The sequence below is a fragment of the Apodemus sylvaticus genome, chromosome 21 (genome assembly GCF_947179515.1).
Source record: "Apodemus sylvaticus chromosome 21, mApoSyl1.1, whole genome shotgun sequence".
NCBI lineage: Eukaryota > Metazoa > Chordata > Mammalia > Rodentia > Muridae > Apodemus > Apodemus sylvaticus.
In genome coordinates this window covers 48,909,035-48,921,223 of record NC_067492.1, presented here as the reverse complement: position 1 = coordinate 48,921,223, position 12,189 = coordinate 48,909,035, and the positions used below count along the sequence as shown (strand labels likewise).

The 12,189-nt window shown below is 39.3% G+C and overlaps 1 protein-coding gene across 11 annotated transcripts in view; it reads left to right on the top strand.

The window, feature by feature from the left end:
• Positions 1–12,189, top strand: part of Inpp4b (inositol polyphosphate-4-phosphatase type II B) — a 762,101-nt gene that overhangs the window by 523,696 nt on the left and 226,216 nt on the right. For all 11 annotated transcript variants that reach the window (XM_052167328.1, XM_052167331.1, XM_052167337.1 and 8 more), the window contains one exon: positions 7,448–7,559. In XM_052167328.1, coding sequence (XP_052023288.1) covers positions 7,448–7,559 — 112 coding nt within the window. The remainder of the gene's footprint in view (positions 1–7,447; positions 7,560–12,189) is intronic.

The following is a 12,189-nucleotide window of genomic DNA, read 5'->3' as shown; positions in this document are numbered from 1 at the left end:
TTAATATATTTGATGAATAAATCCTTTTTGTATATTTGAAAAAGTTATGTTTAAACTTATTTTGAACCTCTTGTCAACATATTTAAAACGGTGTTTTCTAGTTGTTTGTGGCTAAGTGTTTGTGTTCAATCCTTTTATTTGGAGACAATCTTCATTTTCACTCCTATTCTCCAAATGATGTGTCCTCTGGCTCTAACCCTCATATTCGTCATCCAGCTACATTGAGACCTTCCTGATGATCTGACTTCTTGACTCTCTTTTCAGCATCTGTGGTCTCCATTCCTACCTCAGACTCGCAGCCTGGAGTGAGGTGTGGAGTCCGTACACAACATGAAGAGGTCTTTTTCTTTTCCTTCTTCTTTTCCATGACCTTGCTGGCACTGTGCTGTGCCCAGCAGCTTTCCCTGGTTGGTTCTCCATTGTTATCATTTGCCCTTTTTTTTTGCGGTAGAATTCCACCCTCTTTCTGGGACCACATAGCAGGAGAGCAGAGATGAAGGCGATGCGAAGCAAATCATTCCACGCAATTGAGCTCTCGTCTTCCCCTAGAGAAGCCCTCCTCTCATGGTTTACGGGATCTGTGAGTTGGAGCAGCCCACGTGTCATCTGCTTTCACTGCCCCTGCTCACCACTGTCACAGCGAGATTACATGGACCTGAAGCACAAGAGTGAAGAGTAAAAAGAGATTTTTCATTCTTTTTGGAGTATCAGGAGCCCTAAATCCTATATCTTAGCTAACAACAGGGGTCTGGACTCGGTCTACACTAAGGATAATCTCTGAGACCAGGGCTATGTTTGTCTAGGTCAAAGAAGATCAGAAGAGAAAATGGAAGCTCATAGATACTGGTTTGCTGATATTTGAGTTTCTGACTTTCTCCTCTCATACACCTGGTGCTATTTACTTTTAAGTCCTCAAATACTGTAACTGGAACATGCTTTCTGCACAGACACTGAAGCTCCTTCAGTGTGGTAGTAAAGCAGCCCTTCAAGATTGCCTACACCCACAGTCTCACCTCCAGCTTACGATGCCCTGTTAACATCAATGTTATTCTAGTTGCTTCAAAGTCCATACCTAGGCGTTTCTACCAAGTCAACCTTGCCTCCTCACCTTGTTGATCGATATGCCAAAATCCAAGGAAACTATTTTTGTTCCACATTTGCCATGAAATTGACAGCTTTTCAAATAAAATTTAGTAATTTATCATCTGTTTTAGGTGAGTAGAGTAAAATTTGCTCATGCTTGTTTCAGTGACATTCCTCATTCTTAGCTGGCATTATTTTCAGCAATAAGAGACATTCATAAACCAGTGGGTCTGAAACATGGATGGCCAGTATTTCTACAATGTGCTGTTTTTACAGCCCAAGCTTTGTAACAATAATTTTATAACAATATGTAACTAATAACAACAGTAGTCATTGTTATATGATAAAGCTTACTTATACTCTCAGAAACTTTGGACGTTGTCTACATGAACCAGGATGCTTTATAATATTCATGGTCTCGGAGAACTTCAGAAAACATGCGTTGCCCGTTCTCGATCATATAACTTTATTTCACAGAAGGCTATTGGGGTAGCCTTGGGGCTTGCTACTCAGCGCTCACTGCACTGTCCTCTACTCAATGCTCTACGGATTCTGGGGCTGAAATGTGCCACAGATGGTGACAGTTTGTCTAGCATGATCAAAGTCGTGGTTTTTATCCCCAGCTCTCTTTACACCAGGCATTGTAGCTTACTCCTCTAATTACAACACTTGACAGGTGGGGGCAGGAGGAGCTGAAATTCACACTCATTCTTGACTACACATTCAAACTAAGCCTGGAGATTCGTCTCACAAAGAAACAAGGTTCTGGACTATGACTCCACTCTTGAAAGCACATTCTGCTTGTGCAGAGAACTGCAGTTCCCAGAACCCAGATGAGCTGTCTCACATTTGTTTATAACTAGGGTATCCCATACACTCATCCAGCCTTTGAGGGCACTGCCCACATGCAGAGCACGTGTGCGCACACACACACACATACACACACACACACCTAGGCACACATTTTATACACATAAAATAAACAAATATATCTTTAAGACAAATGGCAATTGTTTCGTTATGAGGTAAATCCACATGAATCAAAATGCAGAGTTTTCCATAAACTTGGGCAGTGGACTATATTGTTTAGCCGCTAGTTTAGATTGAACAATGGCTAGCAGGTTTTAACATGATAAACAAATATAAAATTATAAAAAGAAGGGTGTGGGCAACTCCTGGTATGAATGAGATGTTAGAGAAGGATGCCAGGGAAGAAGAATGTGTTCTAATGGTAGAGCAGACAAGAAGTGATAAAGCTATGAACATACTGTGTGAGCAGTGGACACATTTAAGAAAGATCAGAAAGGAACACTAGGGTTTGGATTTGAAGGCATGGAGGGTTTGGTTTAAAATTTATAAAATACAAAATAGTGGTATCAGAAGCAAAAGGAATTTGGAATTCTAGATTGAGAAATCAGGGACACAGCTTGTATTAAACCAGCTTGTGTTAGAGCTTCATAGAAGGGGAGTTGAATCATGTACAATTTCTGGGGGTGAGTCTATGAAAAACTAGACTCAGAAATGACACAATAGAGTGTGTAGGCTAAACCACGGAGACCTACTGGACCAAATCCTTAACTACTTGCTTTGAAGACTTCTGTGGTCATGAATATTCATGTCTGTCATACAGAATACAGATATCTTCTGTTATCTTCCTACATGGGCTTCTCACTTCCATACTATCCAGGTTAATCTGACAGTCGAATTATATGAACCAGAAAGACTCACCATGCCTGCTACACACAGCCTTTGTTTATTTTCTTGTCCAGATGAGATTTTTCATTTCCTAGCTACAGGTCTCGATGGCTTAGATGCAGAGCATGTCTCGCAGCTGCAGATCCCTGTGTGTGACACTGGGACTGCTTGATATTCACAGAGCCTGACAGTGCTAATGATGGCTTTCCCCTGGATGTTTACAGAGACGTTTGTTAGTTTGCATTGCAGCGACATTTCCAGAAGAGAGAAGTTATTTACATTTTGATGTTTAACATCTTCAGGAGTGTTTTTTCTCTTCTTTTTCTTTTTGATCTGTTAAAGGATGGCAAAATAGGTAGGGTAGAAACTCAGAGAATGCATGTCATTAAAGACTGTTTTACATTTCCTTCTGTCTTCTAAAAACAGATGTATGTTTCAGCCTCTGAGATTGAATATTTCATTAGGAAGCATTAGGGGCGTTATTTTAAAATCAGACTTTTAAGAGCCTCCATCAGTGCTGTGCTCCATGTCTCTGAAAGCTTCGGTAGAAAGGGTGCATAGATTCCTGTTACTGAAATCCCCCTTTCTTTCCCTTCCACAGTTTGTCACATTCAAATATTTAAGGCCCTTCAATGGTCAAAGGGAACTTGATATTTTGGTGGGAGCATCGCAGGGTGTGTGTATGAGGTTTTCTTCTCTTGTGTGTGTGTATCTTCTCTTCTCTTTCCTTGGCTGTAATAAGCCAGTAGTACAGTACGGTACATAAAGGGCATGATTTTGCCTCTTCATGTGTGTGGGGTATTTAATACGCCAGTCTCCTTTTTTGCCATGTGAGTTTCTAGGATGGACCAGGATTACCATTGTGTTTGGGTCAGCTCTATTTGTTCAGGTTTGCAGGCATTGGGATATGTATAGATAAGTAGGTGGATGATCTATAATGGAGAGAGACTATATCATGCCTGACAGTTTTCTTACATATATATGAACGTATTGGCCATAGATGTGTCTGAGGGAGTCAAACAAGTGATTACAGCACGCAGATTAGAGGGTCTTCTGTTTTTTTTTTTTTTGTTTGATAACTGAACTGTTTCTTGGTAAGTTAAACTGGACCCAGAGAAGGAGTATGCCTTAACCCAAAGAGCTAATCCTTATCTCAGATGAAAGTAGAAGTGAAGTTTCTTGCTTCCTAGTCTAAACTCTCTTCAATATATTATTGTAGAGATAATGATACATTTTCAAAACTTAGAATGTAATAGGACTTCCATGGTGAATGACTGACTGTTAAGCTGTAGCTACTAAAGCTTTTTCCATCTGATCAAATTAAGCTGAAAGTATAGATAAACATCACACGTGAGGTTGGATGTTGCCATACTGACCAAATATTTCTAATGTTTTTAGAAGACTTTGTGGAATGGTATTAAGAATAATGTGTTGAAATAAAGGAAAATTTAGGTTTGGTTCCCACTCTGAAAAACAACAACAACAACAACATTAACACCCATATATTTCTACATCTTTAAAAGATTTTGTTTGTTTATTTGATTTTTGTTTTTGCTTGTTTTCTAACAGTCTTTAGGTACATGAACTATGGCCAACTAAGAGGGTGTGGATGGCTGTGCTCTGGGTGGGAAACTGTTGTAGAGCAATTAAGAACCTAAAGTGCAGAGTGTATTTTATGTTGTAGCTCAATTAAAGGGCTGAGACAGGTTTGGGGTATCGTGAATTCAGTTCTGTAGTTTATAACCAGGTTCACTTCTGTGTGCCACAAATCTCAGGAGGGAATATGCACTTCTGAAAACTTCAAAGAGCTGCCTATGTAAAGTGATTGGAGATGGAATTCAAACTCGAATTTTGCTGTATCAGCACTCTCAGCAAGAGTGTTAACTTCTATTCTACTCAGTAGCTAAAGGAAGTATATAGGGCAGTGGTTCTCAACCTGTGGGTCACAACCCCTTTGGAGGTTAAATGACCCATTCATAGGGTTGCCTAAAACCATCTGGAAACACAGATGCTTTCATTATGATTCATAACAGCATAAAAATTACAATTATGAAGTAGCAATGACAATCTTATAACTGGGGGTCAGCACAACATGAAAAACTGCATTAAAGGATCACATCATTGGGAAGGTTGAGAATCTCTGTTTTAGGGAATAGGATAGGAAATACAAAAAGCAGGAAGTCATTGAGCAAGTAGCCAGATGGTGTTCGAAGGGAACAAAAGATCAGTGGTTTAGAAATAGACAAGTAACCACATGTGCGCATGTACACAATCCCCAACCCCAGCCCGGAAATACCCACCCACCCACACACCCCACACACAAACACACCTTGTGCACTGACTATTCATCTACTTTAGCATTTAAAGAAATCTCTCTTGGATTGCAAATGTGAGTCATTTGTTCTCCCCCTTTAAGACTTTAAACTTCACAACAGAACTAAATGTCTGTACTCCCTAAGAACATTCAAACGCTTATGAAGATGCCAGGAGATACCATGGAATTGTGTCACCATTCAGTAACATTTCTGGGGAGAAGGGCCTTAACTGCGGTCCACACTAATGGACACAGAGTCTGTGTTTATGCCCACTGCTTTACAGCTGCTTCCGTCAATCTGAAGTGGAGAAGTATCCACCTTTGAATACCTTCCATATCTGTACCCATTTGTGCCATAAATCCCTTTACCACTGAGCCCTGGAAGAAAGCAGATCATTAATCAGGGGGGTTGGCCCTCAGATGTTATGTGTGCTACTTGAGAGAGAAAATTCAGAGGCATTATACACACACAGGCATTGCATTTCTTAAAATTAGAATAACTTAGTGTGCTCAAGCCAAAAATGTTCAAATAATTGTCTTTAAGAATTACAAAGGTATCTGTGTGATGGGTAATCAGTTCCATGGGGAAATATCTATACCTTTCAAGGAAACAGTGATTGGTAGTACCTATACAAAAAATGATTAAACTTTTTAACTACAGGTATTGAAGAATTATTCAGAGATATGCCATTTTATATCAGAATTATTCAGAGATATGCCACTTGGAACACCTTATTTTGACATATTTAAACAGAAAATGATAAAGTGAATTATGTAAAATTTTCTCAGAATTAGCATTAGTATTAGTATTGTTTTCTCTACTATGACATATCACATTTCACACACCCACACTTGCAAGTCACATACACACACATACACACACACACACACACACACACACAGTGAATACTTTTGTATTTTTACTTCAAAACTGAAGTTGATATTTTAATTCATATTGATTTTGAAAATTATAAGAAGCATTTATTTCCTATTTTAGTAAGGCATTTAGCATACTATTTAACATGAAATCGCATTTTTCTATGTGAAAAATGTTTGTTTTATTACGAGTTTGGTTTTACAAATATCACCAAGACTTCTCTATTCCAGTTTCTTTAGGTAAATTTTAATTGCTGCTGCATTTTATTTTACTAGAAGAAAAAACACCATGATCTAGTAACATAATTGAGCATCCTTTTCACTTAATTTAGTCATTCTTTAATTAGCATTTTGATGAACTACGTTAATTTTCTTATTTCTTTTTCTGACACCTCTTATAACAACACAGCCACATTCACAAGGTGCTGGTTAAATTATATACAACATCGATGCTCAGAGTAAAATTAAATTTCAGAATAGGACACAGTAGCCAAGACAATTAGTGTCTAACCTGAGAGAGTGAGGCAGCAGGGCTCCGAGGGAAGCTCTAACACCTCAGATCCCTGGAATCGCACCACCCTGTTTTCACAAGGCAAAAGGGCGACTGTGCATCATGTTGACATTTACATGGTGTGATGGAGCCATTCATTCCGCAGATTTTCATTTTTGCCTAAGAAGAGAAACTAGAGAATCATTAAGCAGGATGGTTTGCTAGCTTTATCTTTAGCTCGCTTTATAGTTGCCAGTCATAATTTTTACGCCAATGACGTTTGCGATGATGATAATCTTAGTAACAAAATCAGCATCGTCATTAAGTCTTGATGAGTCATTCAATGACTAATAAACCTGAGGCGGACGAAAGCCCAGAGCTTCCACTTGGTTCCAGGATAAGCCATTTCTGCTTCAGATTCCTACCTTTGCCTAAAGAATTCGATGCTCTACTAAGCGCATGCGCTGGTTCTACTTTATGCATCTTCACTTAATTTGCTGTCACACAATCTTTACTTTCTCAACGAAGAAGAAAAAATATTGAAGAATAGAATCATAGTCCAATTTTGGAGCCACAGCCCAGCTGTACCAATATACATGGATAATTCTTCTCTGTTTTACTTGGCAATACTGCTATGATAGACATAAGCCTTATCTCATGTGGTTGGGATAGAGGGGCAACAGTTTAGGCCATTGTAGACATTTGCATTTGTAACGCAGGGTTTATAATACAGTGCAGGGATCAGATTTCTTGCATTGTGTTATTCCTTGAGGGTGCTCCTGAGAGCTTCCTGGAGGTCCAGTCTGTGGTCCTACCTCATGAATTCATGAGGAAAGATGGTATAATGCTAGCAACATGATTTCCTATGCATTGAGCAGCTCTGTTTAAAGGAAGTGACAACCCATGGTTTTCAGAAGTAAATGTGCTCTGGATGGGTTATAAGAGAGGTGACACTCACCCTTCGTGTTTCCTTGCCTTTTCACTTGCAGAACCTCAGATGGTGGCAAAGTGGTCGGCACCATAGAAGTCAGCCTCGTGAAGATGGGTGAGATTGAGGATGGGGACACCGACCACATCACAACAGATGTGCAGGGACAAAAGGTAGGACTGCAGTCAGTTCGTTGCACAGATTAAATTAGAAAGGATAAGCTTTGCCAGGCGCCTGTATTGCCAACATCCTGTGGGGTTTGAATCTCATTATTCAAAAGCTAAATGAGAAATCATCCCTGGAATTGAAGTACAATATGTGCATTTCCTCTCGGAACCAGAATGCCTGTTTACTCCGAGCTGTGTGAAACTCGGTGCCATCCAGAAGCACCTTTCTCCTCCTTGCCAGCTTCCATCTCTTCTTAGTTGAAACAAAAGTATTGATCATTGTTGCATTCTGCCATAATTACCCTGCATGAGATGCAGGGAGGACTCTGGGAGAGCGACTGCCAAAAGTAGCCCTCTCTTTATTCCCAAAGACATCTTTGGAAAGAGATGCAATTTTAATTTTAATTTTATATCAAGGGAGGAATATTTAACAAGAACTTTGTATTTAATGAAATTGTATACACACAGTCACACATACACACACACACACACACACTTAGAGAGAGAGAGAGGGAGAAGAGAGAGGGAGAGAGGGGAGAGAGAGAGAGAGAGAGAGAGAGAGAGAGAGAGAGAGAGAGAGAATAGGTACATAGGTTTGGAGGAGGTTCAGCGACAGCAATATAATAAACAGTGTGTTTGAAACCTAAGCCCAAGAAATGTCTCATAGCCCCTTCTATTTTTCTTCCTTTTCTGTTACAATAACAAGCAGTAAAAATAAACAATATAAATATCAACCTAAATCTTTTTCTTACAAGTGCTATTTTTTTTAAAGTAATAAAACAATTGGGCACATAGTTCTGGCTTTTCAAGCTTCCAGGAGTTTTATAGGAAATAATTTCTATGTTATAATTTTAATAACAAAATTCCCTTTCATAATATAAATTATATGTTGTTTTAAATAAACATTTTAAGGGATAAAACCTCCTGAGACTATTGCTTCTTAATGTAAAAATTTAGGATGTGTGTTAGTCAGGGTTCATCTATAAAGGAACACTTGAAACTGATAGAATGTGTGTGTGTGTGTGTGTCTGTATGTCTGTGTGTGTATGTGTGTGTGTGTGTGTGTCTGTGTGTGTGTGTATGTGTGTGTGTGTGTGTCTGTGTGTGTGTATGTGTGTGTGTGTGTCTGTATGTCTGTGTGTGTATGTGTGTGTGTGTGTCTGTGTGTGTGTCTGTGTGTGTGTGTGTCTGTGTGTGTGTGTCTGTGTGTGTGTGTATGTGTGTGTGTCTGTATGTCTGTGTGTGTATGTGTGTGTGTGTGTGTCTGTGTGTGTGTGTATGTGTGTGTGTGTGTCTGTGTGTGTATGTGTGTGTGTGTGTCTGTATGTCTGTGTGTATATGTGTGTGTGTGTGTGTGTCTGTGTGTGTGTGTGTATGTGTGTGTCTGTATGTCTGTGTGTGTATGTGTGTGTGTGTCTGTCTGTGTGTGTGTCTGTGTGTCTGTGTGTATGTGTGTCTGTGTGTGTGTGTGTCTGTGTGTGTCTATCTGTGTGTGTGTCTATGTGTGTGTGGTATGGTCCAGGCAGGTCAACAATAGCTGCCTCACACTGAAGAGGCTGAGAATTCAATAGCTGTTCAGTTCATGAGGTTAGATATCTCTGAAGTCCCATTGGTGCCAAAGGCCTAGAAGATTCCTGGGGAACTCTTGGTCTTCACTAACTCTGCCATTCCAAAGAAGTTGTTTCCAATATCAGGTAAGGAATGACACCACAACAGAACAGATGAAAACTCCCAGTGAGAGTGAGGGTGAGCAGGCAAAAACAAAAAACAAAAAACATGTTTCTTCTTCTGTGTCTCTTTTGCTGGGCTGCCATCAGAAGGTACATTCAGGATACGTCTTCTGGCATCAAATAATCTGACTGAGAAACACCCTCACAGGAATGCCCCATTTGTAGCCAAGGTGACACACAAGATTAGCCTTCACAGAATATGCTTGACTACTGCGCCTTCGGAAATATTTACTTAGGAGATGATGTTTACCTAACAATTAAAAACCATTTATTTTTTTTAAAAAGTAATGAGTACTGCATTTCAAAAAATGTTTTGCTTTCTCTGAACAGGCTAAGATATTTCTTCTTTCCACAAAGAGCATTCTTTTCCCATCCTCTGGAAACATTATCACGCACTGTGGATTATCCCAAGGCTACTTATGAACATCGGGCCATGATGTGATTTGGGCTTTGGCATTTGAGACCTTTGGCTTGGGACTTACTCTTTCCATTCCAGCTATGTTCCTGCAGCATGCCACATAACGCTCATCTTTAACACTGCTGTGCATGTCCTCATGTTAACATAGACAAAGAATAACTAGAATTCTAAAGTGGGCACCCCGTGCTGAGGTGGACTGACGGGCCTGCCTGGACCTGCTGCTGTCCACCAGGATCCCAGCGGCCAGAGCATCACTTCCCATTTGGAAGCTGAGCTGCTATGCCCAGCCCATCTGTCCTTGGATATCTCTTTACTGCCTGTTCTCTCAGCTCACCTGTCTCTCTGACACCAGACCATTCCTCAGTGAAGCAGTACTAACTGAAGGATGTCTTAGCAGTCTGTCCTAGGACTTTTTTTTCTCCCAACAGCTCACCCAGCACTAGACACCAGTTCGTTGCTATAATAAGGTGATTCAAAGTAAGGGAATTGCGTCTGTCTTGAGACCCCTCTGTATTCTGCTCAGAGTTCACCTGCTCATGGTTCTAGGCCATCAATAAGATGAAGCTCTGTAACCTGAGAGACATTCTTTTCAGCAATGTAGGGCTTCTTTTTTTTTTAATTTATTTTTTATTTTTTTAATTTTATTTTCTAAATTCTTTGTTTACATTCCAAATGCTTTCCCCTTTCCCGCTTCCCCCCTCCCCATATGTCCCATAAGCCTTCTTCTCTCCACCCATTCTCCAATCACCTCCCTTCTTTTTCTCTGTCCTGGTACTGCCCTACAATGCTGGATCAAGCCTTTCCAGGATTAGGGCCCTCTCCTTACTTCTTCATGGGAGTCATTTGATATGCTAATTGTGTCTTGGGTATTCAGAGCTTCTGGGCTAATTAATATCCACAAGAGACACTGAGGGACACTTCTTGCTGGTCAAAGGAAAAATACACCAAGAAGAACTCTCAATCCTGAACATCTATGCTCCAAATGCAAGGGCACACTCATTCATAAAAGAAACTTTACTAAAGCTCAAAGCACACATTGCACCTAACACAATAGTTGTGGGTGACTTCAACACTGCACTCTCCCCAATGGACCGATCAGGAAAACAGAAACTAAACAGGGACACAGTGAAACTAATTGAAGCTTTGGACCAATTAGATTTAATATATATATATATATATATATATATATATATATATATATATATATATAACATTTCATCCTAAAGTAGGGCTTCTTACACACAATATGCCTCATCAAAGTACCACATAATTTTTCTGAGCCAGCAATGTGGATTCATTACAGATGAAACATTTTCTCTTTACAAGATATCTTACACTCTTGTGCCAATCCCTAAGAATATTTATGATTAAGTGAAAAACATATATTAAGATCTAAGAGGTACAATATTTATGAGTTACATGAAAAGAAATTATATTTTAGTGGTTCTCTGCATGTTCTTAGAACAGCACAAATATAAACCTTTCCATAGATCTTTCTATTTAGAATTGTTATGATGGTACACAGTCTGCCACTAGTATTGATCAAAATTGTATGTGGGTGACAACTGATAAAAGAAATTAACTAATCTAGGAAGTACTACTAAGATAATACCCTTCTTCATAACTACATGGTTTTGAAAGGCTGACGAGATTGCTGAGTTGAAATAGCCCTAGACAAAGGAGCACTTGAATCCCAGCACTCACTAGAAAGCTGAACAGGGCTATGAGTAACTCCAGCACTGAGGATCTAGGGAAGACACAGGTTGACTTAAAAACAGAAGTTTTCTTTGCTGTAGTTTCTGTTCTAGGTGACTTAGGAAGCAGAAACTTACTTTGTTATGGTTCTAGAGTATATAAACTTAACATCAATATGCTAGTCAATTTTTAATTTGCTTTCTGGTGAGGAATATTAGTTGAATTAATCAGTTGTGTGTGGTTTGATTTTGTGTCATAGATCTAAATCTCCAGAGAACAATGGATAGCAATTTCAAATGTTATTAAGTTGATGTTGTACAGTCTGCCTCGCATTTGGATTAGAGATGAGGAGTGAGATACTCACATTTGGTGGCTTCTCTGACACAGAGGTGTTGTGGGAAATATTTTGAAAAAATGTCAGCACCATCCAGCACTATGCCCAGTATATACTCTTTTCCCGGTGTCTCTCCACCTCTAGGCTAGCCCCATGCAGTGACCGATAATCATGGTCTTCCCAGTTCTAGTTTGCTTGCCTCAGAGCAGCCCGTACCTTCTTATCCCCATAACCCAGTAAATCAAAACTCTAGCAACTTAAAATTAATCAGTAAGATTTATATATCAATAAATTCTCAGTTCACAAGATGCCCAAACCATAATTTCAGAGCCATTGATAATGTTATAAATTGCCCACCTAGATAAGACAAATTGTTCTATAATATCTATCTATAGCTATTTATAGCTACCTATAATATTTATAATATTATATATATCTATAATATTTATAGCTACCTGC